Raw genomic sequence first — 19249 nt, forward strand, 5'->3', positions numbered from 1 at the left:
AGTGGAGGAGACTGAGCAGAAATAGGAAGGGTTGGGCGGGAGGTGGAGGCCGGAGATGGAAGAGGCCTTGCAGAGGGTGAACATGCCCTTGTCGTGTGCAAGGTTAAACCTCATGCAGTTTAAGGTGGTGCATAGATCCCACATGAGGGATGTGAGGATGAGCCGGTTCTTTGTAGGGGTTGAGGATTGGTGTGGGCTGTTGGGGGGGGGGGGGGGGAAAGGGGGGTGCCAATCACGTCCATATGTTTTGGGCATGTCCAAAGCAGCAGGGGTTCTCAAATGTTATGTCCGCGGTTTGGGGGTGGCCCCAAGTCCAGAGATGGCGATATTCGGTGTTGGAAGTATTGGGAATCCAGGGGCGGGGGGCAGGAAAGAGGTGGATGTATTGGCCTTTGCCTCTCTGATAACCCAGAGATGGATCTTGCTGTGTTGGCGGGGCCTGCCAGAATTCTGGGTTTGGAGAAGGTCAAGTTCACTTGCGGGGGATCAGCGGAAGGGTTTACGGGAGGTGGAAGCTGTTCCACCCGGAGGTGGAGGGGGCAATGAGGAAGGTGGGGTGTTGCTATTGGGAGAGGTTGGATGCGTCTGGGCTTTGTTCATGTTGATGTTTTGGTCTTCTGATATTTTCATGCATATATGTAAAAAGCCTCAAATAAAAAATATTTTAAAAAAAATCTTATAAACCTGGTAGCTAGAATTCATACAGCCAAGGAGCAAAAAGAGTCTGAAAATGTTATACAAATGATTGGTTAATTCACTTCCGTTGGGACTCCGGGGCCTGTGGGGCTACAATTGACCGGAAACTAGGCCAGGATGTCGTAATAAATGGTTAATACACAAAATAAGATCACAGGAGGATAGGGGTAATTTATTAGCTTGGATAGAAGACAGAGAGTCGGGATAAATGGGTATTTTCTGGTTGGCAAGATGTAATGAGCGGGGTCCCACAGGGTTCAGTCCTTGGGCCCCAGCTATTTACAATCTAGATAAACGACTCGGGTACAGGGATAGAAGGTTCTGTAGCCTGATTTGCTGAGGACACCAAAATAGTCGGGATAGTAAATTGCAATGAGGAAATAAGAACCATACTAATGGATATAGATAGGTTTGGAGAATGGGCCAAAATGTAGCAGATGGAGATTAACCAGATGGGATAAGTGTGACATTATCCATTTAGTCAGAAATATGGAAAAGCAACTTATTATCACAGTAGCTTCACTGCAGTGTTATGCAAGCCTACTTGCAACACTAATAAAGATTTATGATTATAGTCAGAGGACGTGGGTGAACTCCTTAATGAGTACTTTGCATCGGTATTCACGAAGGAGAGGGACATGACAGAAATTGTGGTTAGGGATGGGTGTGTGAATACTCTAGGACATGTCAGCATTATGAAGGAGGAAGTGTTGAATATCTTAAAATGCATTAAGGTAGACAAGTCCCCTGGGCCGGATGGGATGTATCCCAGGTTACTGTGAGGGGCAAGAAAGGAAATAGCTGGGGCCTTAACAGATATCTTTGCATCATCTTTGACCACAGGCGAGGTTTCCAGAGGACTGTTGTCCATTTCAGAAGGGAGGCAGGGATAATCCAGGTAATTATAGGCCGGTGAGCCTGACGTCAGTGGTGAGGAAGCTGTTGGAGAAGATTTGAGGGACAGGATATATGCACATTTGTAAGCGAATGGACTTGTTAGTGAGAGGCAGCATGGTTTTGTGCAGGGAAGGTCATGTCTCACCAATTTGTACTGAGTTTTTTGAGGTGACGACAAAATTAATTGATGAGGGCAAGGCTACGGATGAACTTTAGTAAGGCGTTTGACAAGGTGGTTTAGCACACTGGGCTAAATCGCTGACTTTTAAAGCAGACCACGGCTGGCCAGCAGCACGGTTCAATTCCCATACCAGCCTCCCTGAACAGGTGCCGGAATGTGGCGACTAGGGGCTTTTCACAGTAACTTCATTGAAGCCTACTTTGTGACAATAAGCGATTTTCATTCACAAGGTCCCTGATGGCAGACTGGTACAAAAGGTTAGGTCGCATGGGATTCAGGGTGTGCTAGCTAGATGGATAAAGAACTGACTTGGCAACAGGAGACAGAGTAACAGTGGAAGGGACTTTTTCCTGAATGGAAATCTGTAACTAGTGGTGTTCCACAGGGATCAGTGCTGGGACCACTTTTTTTTGTAATATATATAAATTGGAAGATAGGTGGAGTTGCAGATAGTGAAGGGGACTGTCAGAGAATACAGAATATAGATTGGAGAGTTGGGCAGAGAAATGAGCTCAAGACCCAATACCTCCTCCTTTTCGATGTTAACATGATTCAGACTGTCCACACACCCTACCCAAGAATCATCTTCTACAAAGTCCCAATCTTTGGTGAACACTGATGCAATGTACTCATTTAGTACCTCGCCCATTTCCTCTGGCTCCACACATAGATTCCCCCCACTGTCCTTAAGTGGTCCAATCCTTTCCCTGACCACCCTCTTGCTTTTTACATATGAATAAAAAGCTTTGGGATTCACCTTAATCCTACTTGCCAAGGACTTTTCATGACCCCTCCGAACCCTCTTAATTTCCAGCTTCAGTATCTTCCTACTTTTATACTCAAGGGTTTTGACTGTTCCCACCCTGCTAGACCATACAAAAGCCTTCTTTTCCTTTTTGACGAGGTTCACAATATCCCTCGTTATCAAAGGTTCCCTAAACCTCCCATACTTATCCTTCATTCTCTCAGGAACGTGACTTTCCTGAATCCTAATCAACTGTCGTTTGAAAGACTGCCAAGACTACATTGATGATTTGGAGTTGGGGACCAAGGGCAATGTGTCCAAGTTTGCAGATGACACTAAGATGAGTGGTAAAGCGAAAAGTGCAGAGGCTACTGGAAGTCTGCAGAGGGATTTGGATAGGTTAAGTGAATGGGCTCGGGTCTGGCAGATGGAATACAACGTTGACAAATGTGAGGTTATCCATTTTGGTAGGAATAACAGCAAACGGGATTATTATTTAAACGATAAAATATTAAAGCATGCCGCTGTTCAGAGAGACTTGGGTGTGCTAGTGCATGAGTCACAGAAGGTTGGTTTACAAGTGCAACAGGTGATTAAGAAGGCAAATGGAATTTTGTCCTTCATTGCTAGAGGGATGGAGTTTAAGACTAGGGAGGTTATGTTGCAATTGTATAAGGTGTTAGTGTGGCCACACCTGGAGTATTGTGTTCAGTTTTGGTCTCCTTACTTGAGAAAGGACGTACTGGCGCTGGAGGGTGTGCAGAGGAGATTCACGAGGTTAATCCCAGAGCTGAAGGGGTTGGATTATGAGGAGAGGTTGAGTAGACTGGGACTGTACTCGTTGGAATTTAGAAGGATGAGGGGGGATCTTATAGAAACATTTAAAATTATGAAGGGAATAGATAGGATAGATGCGGGCAGGTTGTTTCCACTGGCGGGTGACAGCAGATCTAGGGGGCATAGCCTCAAAATAAGGGGAAGTAGATTTAGGACTGAGTTTAGGAGGAACTTCTTCACCCAAAGGGTTGTGAATCTATGGAATTCCTTGCCCAGTGAAGCAGTTGAGGCTCCTTCATTAAATGATTTTAAGGTAAAGATAGATAGTTTTTTGAAGAATAAAGGGATTAAGGGTTATGGTGTTCGGGCCGGAAAGTGGAGCTGAGTCCACAAAAGATCAGCCATGATCTAATTGAATGGCGGAGCAGGCTCGAGGGGCCAGATGGCCTACTCCTGTACCTAGTTCTTATGTTCTTATATCCAACAGCCGTACCCAATCCAAATTCTTCAATTCCTGGCTAATGTTATCGTAATTTGCCTTTTCCCAGTTTAGCACCTTAACGTGAGGGTTACCCTCATCCCTGACCAAAAATACCCTAAAATTTACGGAATTGTGGTCACTATTCCCAAAATGTTCCCCCACTGAAACATCAGCCACCTGTCCAGGCTCATTCCCTAATACCAGGTCCAGTACTGCCCTTCCCTAGTTGGACTACCTACATATTGCATCAGGAAGCCTTCCTGGTTATACCTTACAAACTCTGCCCCATCCAAGCCCCTAGCTCTACCCAGATTGCCTCATTATATGAGCCCTCCGACGTGTCGTCCCGCAGTACGGCTGTAATATTCTCCATTTACATCCCCCTCTATCTCTCCTGAAGCATCGATATCCTCCAAAGTTCAGTTGCCAATCCTGCCCTTCCTTTAACAATGTTTCTGTGATAGCCACAACATCGTAATTCCAAGTACAAATAAGTGCTCCAAGCTCATCTGCCTTACCCGCTATACATCTGGCATTGAAACAAATACACTTCAGACCATTGCGTTTGAGCAGACAGCGTGATGTTGTTCTCTATTTCCACTTCAGTTATTACACCTTCTAAACTAACACTCTAGTTACCATCCCCCTGCCATACCACTACGCCACTGGTGACCAAGAAACCATTGTCAATTGTTGTAAAAATCCATCTGGTTCACTAATGTCCTTTAGGGAAGGAAATCTGCCGTCCTTACCTGGTCTGGCCTACACGTGACTCCAGACCCACAGCAATATGGTTGAGTCTTAACTGCCCCTCAAGGGCAATTAGGGATGGGCAGTCCCAGCCTGCGACACCCACGGCCCATGAATAAATAAAAAGACTGGAGGATGAGATGCACTGCTCCTATTCGGCACCTACAGTCTGGTTTTTGTTGAATCTCCATTAGTTACCCACTCCCTCACACTCAAACTGTAGAGTGATTACCTCCAGACATGTTGTATTCATGCACCCCTCAGCCTCGTTGACACAGTAACCTGAGCAGCAGCTCTGAAAGTTGGCTGGAGTTTGGACACAAAGCAGAGGACACACTGCCACCTGTACAAGATCTTTAATCAGCTTCATTGTCCTTCAGTTCAGACTTGCTCGTGATGGGAGGTTGACATAACTCTTCATTGGAGGGATTGGTCGAATCTTCCTGCCTGCCCAGCCGCCCTTCCTCTGCCACAGGCCACTGGAGGGGCGGATTCCCAGCCAGCGATTCCGGCCAGCTTTACCAATCACCCTCTTGTTATGGTCAATGTTAGACACACGGCCTACAGTGACAACACAGGACTCCAGTACCTGCAGAGAGGAGAGAGAGAATGTGACGCACAGTGACAACACTTGATCAAGAGAGACATGGGCGGGGCCAGGGAGCGGCGGGCGGGGCGGGGCCAGGGAGCGGCGGGCGAGGGAGGGGCGAGGGCCGGGCGCGAGCCGGGCGGGCGAGAGCCGGGCGGGCGAGAGCCGGGCGGGCGAGAGCCGGGCGGGCGAGAGCCGGGCGGGCGAGAGCCGGGCGGGCGAGAGCCGGGCGGGCGAGAGCCGGGCGGGCGAGAGCCGGGCGGGCGAGAGCCGGGCGGGCGAGAGCCGGGCGGGCGAGGGACATGATGTCTGACACACAGGCAGAGATGGTGAAAGTACCTGAACTTGGCGTTTGGATGGCAGCTGAATAATCGCTGTGCCGTTCACCTTCCTCAGCAAAACTCCACAGGTGCCTGAAAGAAGAAATGTCTGGTTAGTGATTGCGATAGAATCTCCAGCGAACGGTGCTCCTGTACCCCAAATGGAACATGAAGGGGGTGGGGGGGGCATCCTGGGGGAGCCGGGGTTTCAGGGGACGATGGCGGGGATGATGTTGGGGACGATGGCGGGGACGATGGTGGGGACCATGTTGGGGGTGATGTTGGGGATGATGTTGGGGATGATGTTGGGGACGATGGTGGGGACGATGGTGGGGACGATGGTGGGGACGATGGTGGGGACGATGGTGGGGACGATGGTGGGGACGATGGTGGGGACGATGTTGGGGACGATGTTGGGGACGATGTTGGGGACGATGTTGGGGACGATGTTGGGGACGATGTTGGGGACGATGTTGGGGACGATGTTGGGGACGATGTTGGGGACGATGTTGGGGACGATGTTGGGGACGATGTTGGGGACGATGTTGGGGACGATGTTGGGGACGATGTTGGGGACGATGTTGGGGACGATGTTGGGGACGATGGCGGGGACGATGGCGGGGACGATGGCGGGGATGATGTTGGGGACCATGTTGGGGACCATGTTGGGGATGATGTTGGGGACCATGTTGGGGATGATGTTGGGGACGATGTCGGGGATGATGGCGGGGATGATGTTGGGGACGATGTTGGGGACGATGTTGGGGACGATGTTGGGGATGATGGCGGGGATGATGGCGGGGATGATGTTGGGGATGATGTTGGGGATGATGGCGGGGATGATGTTGGGGATGATGGCGGGGATGATGGCGGGGATGATGTTGGGGATGATGTTGGGATGGGTGGATACGGTGAGCTGACGTACCTGCAGCTCGGATGTACAGAGCCCCTTTCCCAGGTTGCAGCTCCAGGTTATTTACCAGCGTTCCCATGGGAAGTGCTCCCAGTGGATAGGCATCTCCCTCGTTGGCAGAAACTGGGAAGGAGATTGGAAGATAATTAGTCTGGGTCTGGACCTGTTGCGGATTGGATTGATTGTCTCGTGTACCGAGTGAAAAGTATTCTGCTGGGTCCAGCTCAACAGATCGTTCCGTACATTAAAAAAGACAGAAATACACGATGTAAATACAGAGATGTTGGAGCAGTGAAATAAACAACCATCACAACAAAAAACTATGCCCGATTCCATTAAACCCTCTTCGAGCCATTGGCCAAACAATAAAAGCCATATTGTGTGCTTGTTGGGGCAATTAGGGAAGGACAGTGGATGCTGGCTGAGCAAATGGTGCCAACATCTCATAATACAGAATTAAAACCCCAAAGGGGGCTTGGGAGATCTCCCTGTGAACAGGCCAAATACTGGCTCCCAGACCAGGACGTCCCATTGGCTGCTGTGTAGCCACCTAAAATGGACGCTGAGCTACAAAGTAAGCCAAGCGGTAAGACTGCAGGGAAAAAGGCAGTTTAGCCAAAACAGCAGTCTGCAAAGAGAGCATTTTGCATTCTGCAAGTAGCAGAAACCAGTTTGGGCTCAGGTGAGAAGACCTTAGTTAGGTGCAAATGGCAAAACGCTTTGCATACTAATGAGGCAATCAGACCTGAACACCCACACAATAGAAACATTTGACTCTAAATGGACACATTTGAACCAAGGCCCAGACATCGAGGCACCAGAAACCTCCAAACAAAAGGGCATAAGAAACGCCCCCCCCATCACGGAGACCCCCTCGCATTGGGGAATTCAAACAGTATCGATGAGGAATTGACCCAATAGATAACCAAAGGTAAAGCCCGCCCAAGAAGAGGGAAGGACATTGGGGACACCTATAAATATAGACCCCCACACATGGTCTTGTCTGTTGTTTCGTGCTCCGGCCCTGACCAAGAACTTGAAGCTGTATCCTGACTCCAGCCGTTGAGCACCAGCCGCCGAACCGTAAGTGCCAGTACGACGCTCGCTACGCGAACCAAGCCCGCTAGACCCCCAGTGACCAGCACGCTTTCTGAAGGTTGCAGCCCAAGACCGGGACGAAGGCCTCGCTCCCTGACCTTGCCTGTTCCTGTGTAGTTAAGTATTCTGTTTGCTTAGTCTAGTCACAGCTTAGTCCCTTAGTGTGTGCATGCGTATTTATTATAATTGTATAATAAATATTGATCGTTTGGAACTTACTAATCGGTGTATCGTTTTATTACTTTGAACTTGACCTTGGAATATATGTGAGTTGTCTATATGGCAACTGGCGACTCCTGAACTGAAAAATACATAAGACAGAGCCTAGTGGTGTTAAGCACACGGCCTTTAACACAGGCAAGTTAATACACCCCAATAAACGCGTTTTGCGCCCATAGCAAAACGTGCAACAGCTGCCAGTCCTGAAACTTGGACAGAGAGTGACGCAGGTCCTGCTGTAGCGGTGATACCCACAGGGAAGGCCCAACTCTCGCACTCCGCCCACCCCCGGCCTAGTCAGTCCCTGCCCAATCCACCGCCTGTCAGCATCCGTCACTCAGACATTCGGCGTCTACCCAGCACGCCTGGAAGCCGGAGTACCAAACCCAATCCACACCTGCCATTCGTCCAATCTGTCCCGAGGTCTTCACAATATCACCGGCCTCCATGTTCTCCGTGGCGATAATCCATCGTTTCCGGCTGCCACCAGCAAGTAGAGCAATATCAGCGGATCTGTCAGGAAACATCACTGTTAAAGCACACGTCACACTGAGCAGAATATCCCAGACTGCGCCAGGCTAACCCGGGACAGAATATCCCAGACTGAGCCAGGCTAACCCGGGACAGAATATCCCAGACTGAGCCAGGCTGTCCCGGGACAGAATATCCCAGACTGAGCCAGGCTAACCCGGGACAGAATATCCCAGACTGAGCCAGGCTAACCCGGGACAGAATATCCCAGACTGAGCCAGGCTGTCCCTGTCCCGGGACAGAATATCCCAGACCGAGCCAGGCTGTCCCGGGACAGAATATCCCAGACTGAGCCAGGCTGTCCCGGGACAGAATATCCCAGACTGAGCCAGGCTGTCCCGGGACAGAATATCCCAGACTGAGCCAGGCTAACCCGGGACAGAATATCCCAGACTGAGCCAGGCTGTCCCAGGACAGAATATCCCAGACTGAGCCAGGCTGTCCCGGGACAGAATATCCCAGACTGAGCCAGGCTGTCCCGGGACAGAATATCCCAGACTGAGCCAGGCTGTCCCGGGACAGAATATCCCAGACTGAGCCAGGCTGTCCCGGGACAGAATATCCCAGACTGAGCCAGGCTAACCCGGGACAGAATATCCCAGACTGAGCCAGGCTGTCCCTGTCCCGGGACAGAATATCCCAGACTGAGCCAGGCTGTCCCGGGACAGAATATCCCAGACTGAGCCAGGCTGTCCCAGGACAGAATATCCCAGACTGAGCCAGGCTGTCCCTGTCCCGGGACAGAATATCCCAGACTGAGTCAGGCTGCTCCCGGGACAGAATATCCCAGACTGAGCCAGGCTGTCCCTGTCCCGGGACAGAATATCCCAGACTGAGCCAGGCTGTCCCTGTCCCGGGACAGAATATCCCAGACTGAGCCAGGCTGTCCCTGTCCCGGGACAGAATATCCCAGACTGAGTCAGGCTGTCCCGGGACAGAATATCCCAGACTGAGCCAGGCTGCCCCGGGACAGAATATCCCAGACTGAGCCAGGCTGTCCCGGGACAGAATATCCCAGACTGAGCCAGGCTGTCCCTGTCCCGGGACAGAATATCCCAGACTGAGCCAGGCTGTCCCGGGACAGAATATCCCAGACTGAGCCAGGCTGTCCCGGGACAGAATATCCCAGACTGAGCCAGGCTGTCCCGGGACAGAATATCCCAGACTGAGCCAGGCTAACCCGGGACAGAATATCCCAGACTGAGCCAGGCTGTCCCGGGACAGAATATCCCAGACTGAGCCAGGCTGTCCCGGGACAGAATATCCCAGACTGAGCCAGGCTGTCCCGGGACAGAATATCCCAGACTGAGCCAGGCTGTCCCGGGACAGAATATCCCAGACTGAGCCAGGCTGTCCCGGGACAGAATATCCAGACTGAGCCAGGCTGTCCCGGGACAGAATATCCCAGACTGAGCCAGGCTGTCCCTGTCCCGGGACAGAATATCCCAGACTGAGCCAGGCTGTCCCTGTCCCGGGAAAGAATATCCCAGACTGACCCAGGTTGTCCCTGTCCCGGGACAGAATATCAGAGACTGAGCCAGGCTGTCCCTGTCCCAGGACAGAATATCCCAGACTGAGCCAGGCTGTCCCTGTCCCGGGACAGAATATCCCAGACTGAGCCAGGCTGCCCCTGTCCCGGGACAGAATATCCCAGACTGAGCCAGGCTGTCCCGGGACAGAATATCCCAGACTGAGCCAGGCTGTCCCTGTCCCAGGACAGAATATCCCAGACTGAGCCAGGCTGCCCCTGTCCCGGGACAGAATATCCCAGACTGAGCCAGGCTGTCCCGGGACAGAATATCCCAGACTGAGCCAGGCTGTCCCGGGACAGAATATCCCAGACTGAGCCAGGCTGTCCCTGTCCCGGGACAGAATGTCCCAGACTGAGCCAGGCTGTCCCTGTCCCGGGACAGAATGTCCCAGACTGAGCCAGGCTGACCCGGGACAGAATATCCCAGACTGAGCCAGGCTGTCCCTGTCCCGGGACAGAATATCCCAGACTGAGCCAGGCTGTCCCTGTCCCGGGACAGAATATCCCAGACTGAGCCAGGCTGTCCCGGGACAGAATATCCCAGACTGAGCCAGGCTGTCCCGGGACAGAATATCCCAGACTGAGCCAGGCTGTCCCGGGACAGAATATCCCAGACTGAGCCAGGCTGTCCCGGGACAGAATATCCCAGACTGAGCCAGGCTGTCCCTGTCCCGGGACAGAATATCCCAGACTGAGCCAGGCTGTCCCTGTCCCCGGGACAGAATATCCCAGACTGAGCCAGGCTGTCCCTGTCCCGGGACAGAATATCCCAGACTGAGCCAGGCTGTCCCTGTCCCGGGACCAGAATATCCCAGACTGAGCCAGGCTGTCCCGGGACAGAATATCCCAGACTGAGCCAGGCTGTCCGGGACAGAATATCCCAGACTGAGCCAGGCTGTCCCGGGACAGAATATCCCAGACTGAGCCAGGCTGTCCCGGGACAGAATATCCCAGACTGAGCCAGGCTGTCCCTGTCCCGGGACAGAATATCCCAGACTGAGCCTGGCTGTCCCTGTCCCGGGACAGAATATCCCAGACTGAGCCAGGCTAACCTGGGACAGAATATCCCAGACTGAGCCAGGCTGTCCCTGTCCCAGGACAGAATATCCCAGACTGAGCCAGGCTAACCCGGGACAGAATATCCCAGACTGAGCCAGGCTGTCCCGGGACAGAATATCCCAGACTGAGCCAGGCTGTCCCGGGACAGAATATCCCAGACTGAGCCAGGCTGTCCCGGGACAGAATATCCCAGACTGAGCCAGGCTGTCCCGGGACAGAATATCCCAGACTGAGCCAGGCTGTCCCTGTCCCGGGACAGAATATCCCAGACTGAGCCAGGCTGTCCCTGTCCCAGGACAGAATATCCCAGACTGAGCCAGGCTGTCCCTGTCCCGGGGCAGAATATCCCAGACTGAGCCAGGCTGCCCCTGTCCCGGGACAGAATATCCCAGACTGAGCCAGGCTAACCTGGGACAGAATATCCCAGACTGAGCCAGGCTGTCCCGGGACAGAATATCCCAGACTGAGCCAGGCTGTCCCGGGACAGAATATCCCAGACTGAGCCAGGCTGTCCCGGGACAGAATATCCCAGACTGAGCCAGGCTGCCCCGGGACAGAATATCCCAGACTGAGCCAGGCTGTCCCGGGACAGAATATCCCAGACTGAGCCAGGCTGTCCCGGGACAGAATATCCCAGACTGAGCCAGGCTGTCCCGGGACAGAATATCCCAGACTGAGCCAGGCTGTCCCTGTCCCGGGGCAGAATATCCCAGACTGAGCCAGGCTGCCCCTGTCCCGGGACAGAATATCCCAGACTGAGCCAGGCTGTCCCGGGACAGAATATCCCAGACTGAGCCAGGCTGTCCCTGTCCCGGGACAGAATATCCCAGACTGAGCCAGGCTGTCCCGGGACAGAATATCCCAGACTGAGCCAGGCTGTCCCGGGACAGAATATCCCAGACTGAACCAGGCTGTCCCGGGACAGAATATCCCAGACTGAACCAGACTGTCCCGGGACATAATATCCCAGACTGAACCAGACTGTCCCGGGACAGAATATCCCAGACTGAGCCAGGCTGCCCCGGGACAGAATATCCCAGACTGAGCCAGGCTGCCCCGGGACAGAATATCCCAGACTGAGCCAGGCTGTCCCGGGACAGAATATCCCAGACTGAGCCAGGCTGTCCCTGTCCCGGGACAGAATATCCCAGACTGAGCTAGGCTAACCCGGGACAGAATATCCCAGACTGAGCCAGGCTGTCCCTGTCCCGGGACAGAATATCCCAGACTGAGCCAGGCTGTCCCTGTCCCGGGACAGAATATCCCAGACTGAGCCAGGCTGTCCCTGTCCCGGGACAGAATATCCCAGACTGAGCCAGGCTGTCCCTGTCCCGGGACAGAATATCCCAGACTGAGCCAGGCTGTCCCTGTCCCGGGACAGAATATCCCAGACTGAGCCAGGCTGTCCCTGTCCCGGGACAGAATATCCCAGACTGAGCCAGGCTGTCCCTGTCCCGGGACAGAATATCCCAGACTGAGCCAGGCTGTCCCTGTCCCGGGACAGAATATCCCAGACTGAGCCAGGCTGTCCCTGTCCCGGGACAGAATATCCCAGACTGAGCCAGGCTGTCCCTGTCCCGGGACAGAATATCCCAGACTGAGCCAGGCTGTCCCTGTCCCGGGACAGAATATCCCAGACTGAGCCAGGCTGTCTCGGGACAGAATATCCCAGACTGAGCCAGGCTGTCCCGGGACAGAATATCCCAGACTGAGCCAGGCTGTACCTGTCCCGGGACAGAATATCCCAGACTGAGCCAGGCTGTCCCGGGACAGAATATCCCAGACTGAGCCAGGCTGTCCCGGGACAGAATATCCCTGGACTGAGCCAGGCTGTCCCTGTCCCGGGACAGAATATCCCAGACTGAGCCAGGCTGTCCCTGTCCCGGGACAGAATATCCCAGACTGAGCCAGGCTGTCCCGGGACAGAATATCCCAGACTGAGCCAGGCTGTCCCGGGACAGAATATCCCAGACTGAGCCAGGCTGTCCCTGTCCCGGGACAGAATATCCCAGACTGAGCCAGGCTGTCCCTGTCCCGGGACAGAATATCCCAGACTGAGCCAGGCTGTCCCTGTCCCGGGACAGAATATCCCAGACTGAGCCAGGCTGTCCCTGTTCCCGGGACAGAATATCCCAGACTGAGCCAGGCTGTCCCTGTCCCGGGACAGAATATCCCAGACTGAGCCAGGCTGTCCCTGTCCCGGGACAGAATATCCCAGACTGAGCCAGGCTGTCCCTGTCCGGGGACAGAATATCCCAGACTGAGCCAGGCTGTCCCTGTCCCGGGACAGAATATCCCAGACTGAGCCAGGCTGTCCCGGGACAGAATATCCCAGACTGAGCCAGGCTGTCCCGGGACAGAATATCCCAGACTGAGCCAGGCTGTACCTGTCCCGGGACAGAATATCCCAGACTGAGCCAGGCTGTCCCGGGACAGAATATCCCAGACTGAGCCAGGCTGTCCCGGGACAGAATATCCCTGACTGAGCCAGGCTGTCCCTGTCCCGGGACAGAATATCCCAGACTGAGCCAGGCTGTCCCTGTCCCGGGACAGAATATCCCAGACTGAGCCAGGCTGTCCCGGGACAGAATATCCCAGACTGAGCCAGGCTGTCCCGGGACAGAATATCCCAGACTGAGCCAGGCTGTCCCGGGACAGAATATCCCAGACTGAGCCAGGCTGTCCCGGGACAGAATATCCCAGACTGAGCCAGGCTGTCCCGGGACAGAATATCCCAGACTGAGCCAGGCTGTCCCGGGACAGAATATCCCAGACTGAGCCAGGCTGTCCCTGTCCCGGGACAGAATATCCCAGACTGAGCCAGGCTGTCCCTGTCCCGGGACAGAATATCCCAGACTGAGCAAGGCTAACCTGGGACAGAATATCCCAGACTGAGCCAGGCTGTCCCTGTCCCGGGACAGAATATCCCAGACTGAGCCAGGCTGCCCCGGGACAGAATATCCCAGACTGAGCCAGGCTGTCCCGGGACAGAATATCCCAGACTGAGCCAGGCTGTCCCGGGATAGAATATCCCAGACTGAGCCAGGCTGTCCCTGTCCCGGGACAGAATATCCCAGACTGAGCCAGGCTGTCCCTGTCCCGGGACAGAATATCCCAAACTGAGCAAGGCTGTCCCTGTCCCGGGACAGAATATCCCAGACTGAGCAAGGCTAACCTGGGACAGAATATCCCAGACCGAGCCAGGCTGTCCCTGTCCCGGGACAGAATATCCCAGACCGAGCCAGGCTGTCCCGGGACAGAATATCCCAGACTGAGCCAGGCCGTCCCGGGACAGAATATCCCAGACTGAGCCAGGCTGTCCCTGTCCCGGGACAGAATATCCCAGACTGAGCCAGGCTGTCCCTGTCCCGGGACAGAATATCCCAGACTGAGCCAGGCTGTCCCAGGACAGAATATCCCAGACTGAGCCAGGCTGTCCCTATCCCATAAGACATAGGAGCAGAATTAGGCCACTCGGCCGATCGAGTCTGCTCCGCCATTCAATCATGGCTGATATTTTCTCATTTCCATTTTCCTGCCTTCTCCCCATAACCCCTGATCCCCTTATTAATCAAGAACCTATCTATCTCTGTCTTAAAGACACTCAGTGAATTGGCCTCCACAGTCTTCTGCGGCAAAGTGTTCCACAGATTCACCACCCTCTGGCTGAAGAAATTCCTCCTCATCACTGTTTTAAAGGATCGCCCCTTGAGTCTGAGATTGTGTCCTCTGGTTCTAGTTTTTCCTACAAGTGGAAACATCCTCTCCACGTCCACTCTATCCAGGCCTCACAGTATCCTGTAAGTTTCAATAAGATCCCCCCTCATCCTTCTAAACTCCAATGAGAACAGACCCAGAGTCCTCAATCGTTCCTCATACGACAAGTTCTTCATTCCAGGGATCATTCTTGTGAACCTCCTCTGGACCCTTTCCAAGGCCAACACGTCCTTCCTTAGATACGGGGCCCAAAACTGATCACAATATTCCAAATGGGGTCTGACCAGAGCCTTATACAGCCTCAGAAGTACATCCCTGGTCTTGTATTCTAGCCCTCTTGACATAAATGCTAACATTGCATTTGCCTTCTTAACTGCCGACTGAACCTGCACATTAACCTTAAGAGAATTGTGAACAAGGACTCCCAAGTCCCTTCGTGTTTCTGATCTCTTAAGCATTTCCCCATTTAGAAAATAGTCTGTGCCTCCATGAGCAGCACGGTAGCATGGTGGTTAGCATCAATGCTTCACAGCTCCAGGGTCCCAGGTTCGATTCCCGGCTGGGTCACTGTCTGTGTGGAGTCTGCACGTCCTCCCCGTGCGTGCGTGGGTTTCCTCCGGGTGCTCCGGTTTCCTCCCACAGTCCAAATATGTGCGGGTTAGGTGGATTGGCCATGCTAAATTGCCCGTAGTGTCTTAAAATGTAAGGTTAAGGGGGGGGGGTTGTTGGGTTACGGGTATAGGGTGGATACGATGACTTGAGTAGGGTGATCATGGCTCGGCACAACATCGAGGGCCGAAGGGCCTGTTCTGTGCTGTACTGTTCTATGTTCCATTCCTCCTTCCAAAGTGCATAACCTCACACTTTTCCACATTGTATTCCATCTGCTACTTCATTGCCCACTCTCCTAGCTTGTCCAAGTCCTTCTGCAGTCCGCCTGCTTCCTCAATACTACCTGTCTCTCTACAGATCTTTGTATCATCTGCAAACTTAGCAACAGCGCCTTCAGTACCTTCTTCCAGATCGTTACTGTACATTGTGAAAAGTTGTGGTCCCAGCACAGACCCCTGAGACACACCACTAATCACCGGCTGCCATCCTGAAAAAGGCCCCTTTATCCCCACTCTCTGCCTTCTGCTAGTCAGCCAATCCTCTATCCATGCCAGGATCTTACCCTGAACACCATGGGCTCCTAACTTATTTAACAGTCTCCTATGCGGCACCGTGTCAACATCCCAGACTGTACCAGGCTGTACTGGGACCTGTTTGGAATATCTCCCACACATCCTGAACTGGCATTCCCAGATCCATTAAAAAAAAATCATCCTTGGGATGTGGGCATCAGTGGTATTTATTGCCCGTCCCTAATTGCCCTTGAACTGAGTGTCTGGCTCAATCACCCCTGAGGGCAGTTAGTCAATCGCGTTGTTGTGGTCTGGAGTCACATATAGGCCAGACGGGGCCAGGGCGGCAGATTTCCTTCCCGAAAGGGCATTAGTGAATCAGATGGGTTTTTATAACAATCAGCAATGGTCATCATTAGGGTTTTAATTCCAGACTTTAAACAAAATTCCATTTCTTCCTGGCTCTGTGGATTCTGAATGCAGTGACAATGCCACTCTGCCATCATCTCCCCGTGATGCCACCTTCCGCCCACTTTGCAATTAGATAATGACTGATTGCTTTCTAACCTGCATGGATCATAGCGAACCTGGACCACCTTCTCCTCAAAGGGCTCTCCTTCCTTCCCCGCCTCATAACGTAGGCGCTGGAAGTCGATCATGCGATATCTCTGCTTGTGACCCCCTCCAATCCCGTGAACTTTAATTTTCCCTGCAGTTAACATAAAGACAAAATGGGAATAAATCCACATGGGAATACCGTCTGCGATTAGAGAATACCTTGCACTTTGCTGCACCGCGACCACTCTGATCACAACCTGACCCACAATCCACCCAAAACAACTAAACAAAACACCCAACAAAACCGACACCGACAAAACACCCAACAAAATCAAGGGCGCCTACCGTTCCACCCCCCGACCGCACTTTGGGAAATCAGACCATAAGACTGTGCTCCTTCTCCCGGCTTACAAGCAGAAACTCAAGCGGGAGAATCCAGCTAAGAAGGTTGTGCAGTGCTGGTCCGAGGAGACAGAAGAACTCTTACATGGCTGCTTAGAGACAGTGGACTGATCCATATTTGAGAATTCAGCAACTAACTAAAATGAGTATGTCCACCACCGTCACAGACTTCATCAGCAAATGTGTGGACGACTGCGTGCCAAAGAAAGCAGTACGTACGTTCCCCAACCGGAAACCATGGCTCAATCAGCGAGATTGACTCCCTACTGAAGGACAGATCTGAGGCTGTTCAAGGCAGACGACCCTATCCTATATAAGAAATCCAGGTACGACCTCCGCAAAGCCATCCGAGATGCCAAGAGAGAATATCAAACCAAGCTAGAGTCACAGACAGACTCTCGGCGGTTGTGACAAGGACTAAACAATATAACGGGCTACAAAGCGAAGCCGAGCAGTATCTCCAGCAGCAGCGCACCCCTCCCCGATGAACTTAATGCATTCGATGCTCGGTTCGAGCAGGTAACCAACAATCCGCTATCGAGTGCCCCAGCAGCCCATAATTCACCCATACCCACCATCACAGCTTCCGAAGTCAGATCGGCCTTCCTGAAAGTGAACCCACGGAAGGCGATGGGCCCGGATGGCATCCCTGGTCGTGCACTCAGAACCTGCGCGGACCAGCTGGCAGAGGTATTCACAGACATCTTTAACCTGTCCCTACTCCACTCCGAGGTCCCCACCTGCTTCAAGAAGACCACCATCATACCGGTACCAAAGAAGAGCCAGGCAATGTGCCTCAATGACTACCGTTCAGTGGCCCTGACTTCAGTCGTAATGAAACGCTTCGAGAGGTTGATCATGAAGTGCATCACTGCCATGCTCCCAGAATGCCTTAATCGACTGCAATTCACATACCGCAGCAACCAGTCCACAGCAGACGCCATTTCCCTAGCCCTACACTCATCCCTAGAGCATCTCGACAAGAAGGACTCCTACATCAGGCTCCTATTTATTGACTACAGCTCCGCCTTCAACACCATAATCCCAGCCAAGCTCATATCAAAGCTCCAAAACCTAGGACTTGGCTCTCCACTCTGCAACTGGATCCTTCGACTTTCTGACCCTACAGACCACAATCAGTAAGAATAAACAACAACACCTCCTCCACAATAGTCCTCAATACCAGTGCCCCGCAAGGCTGCGTTCTTAGCCCCCTACTCTACTCCCTGTACACACGACTGCGTGGCAAAACTTGGTTCCAACTCCATGTACAAGTTTGCTGACGATACGTTGTGCGTTTTTTCTACTACTTGGTCTTTTCTGTGGCTCTGTCCCAATTCGGGCAATCAGTGAATTTGCCGTCTTTCTATATTGTCTATGTCCGAATGCTTAGAGTCGCCAGGTATCAAATGATACCACCACAAGTTTCAACCGGCTATCGATCAAAGAGCCAAACACCATAGAACATAGAGAAATACAGCACAGAACAGGCCCTTCGGCCCACGATGTTGTGCCGAACTTTTGTCCCAGATTAAGAACAAATTAATCTACACCCCATCATTGTACCGTAATCCATGTACTGACCAGTTAGTTAGTTCAAGGGCACTTTATTGACATAAAATCAATCATACAACATAAACACTACTGGGTAACTACACCTATTACTAAGACAACCTGTACTTAACTTCGGCCACCCGGTTTAGGTCAGGAAACAGTGGCCGCTGTTCAGGATCTCTCGGGTTGGAAGTGGTAACGGCTGCTCAGCTGGGCTCATCCGTCTGGTAGTGGGCGTTGAACCTGGACTTGCTTCTGGTGTTGCTGCGATTGGCGATGACCGTGACCGGGGTACCAAGGCTAAAAGAGAGCGAGCGCATGGCAAACTCTTCCTTTATACTCGGGGAGGGGTTTCACACTCTTTTGGGCGGTCCTTCGGTTTGGGCCTTACTAATTGGGTAATCCCTGATCACTCTGTTTGGTTCCTTAGCCAATAAGTGGGCGGGGATCTGGATGGCTGGGCGTGTCTCAAGCGGTCACTGACCCCATTGTTTGTGTTTCCCTTGGACAGGGAGTGGCGCCGAAATGTCTGGGACTGTCCCGGGTGCTGGAGTACCAGTCCTTTGTGTTGGGGGAGACGGGCCATCACCTGCTAATCAGCCTGATTAACATGCTAATGGAACGGAGTTTCCATGCCGTCTGAACTTGGCTGACAAATATGCATTTCAGGCTCAGAACCTGCCCGACTCTTGGCTTGTCCATTTTACCCATCAGTCTTTGCGAATTACTCTGTACCTAGTTGGAAGTGACCATCCCAGATGGCTACACATAGTGGGCCGGATCTCGAATAACGCTGAGTCAGAATACAGGAGGGAGATAGAGAACCTAGTGGAGTGGTGTAACGACAACAATCTCTCCCTCAATGGCAGCAAAACTAAAGAGCTAGTCATTGACTTCAGGAAGCAAAGTACTGTACACACCCCTGTCAGCATCAACGGGGCCGAGGTGGAGATGGTTAGCAGTTTTTAATTCCCAGGGGTGCACATCTCCAAAAATCTGTCCTGGTCCACCCACGTCGACGCTATCACCAAGAAAGCACAACAGCGCCTATACTTCCTCAGGAAACTAAGGAAATTCGGCATGTCCACATTAACCCTTACCAACTTT

The 19249-nt window shown here is 52.7% G+C and overlaps 2 protein-coding genes across 2 annotated transcripts in view; both read right to left on the bottom strand.

Moving 5' to 3' along the window:
• LOC119966906 (kinesin light chain 2-like) overlaps positions 1 to 19249 on the bottom strand; it is a 102623-nt gene that overhangs the window by 42198 nt on the left and 41176 nt on the right. The gene's annotated exons all lie outside the window — the stretch shown is intronic.
• mrpl2 (mitochondrial ribosomal protein L2) lies at positions 4868 to 16392 on the bottom strand. Its single transcript, XM_038798905.1, has 5 exons — positions 16196 to 16392; positions 8064 to 8179; positions 6362 to 6472; positions 5456 to 5529; positions 4868 to 5116 (listed from the first exon to the last, which is right to left on the bottom strand). The coding sequence occupies exons 1-5, from the start codon at positions 16375 to 16377 to the stop codon at positions 4904 to 4906; spliced, it is 696 nt and encodes a 231-aa protein (XP_038654833.1). The 5' UTR covers positions 16378 to 16392; the 3' UTR covers positions 4868 to 4903.

This window comes from Scyliorhinus canicula, chromosome 6 (genome assembly GCF_902713615.1).
Source record: "Scyliorhinus canicula chromosome 6, sScyCan1.1, whole genome shotgun sequence".
Taxonomy (NCBI): domain Eukaryota; kingdom Metazoa; phylum Chordata; class Chondrichthyes; order Carcharhiniformes; family Scyliorhinidae; genus Scyliorhinus; species Scyliorhinus canicula.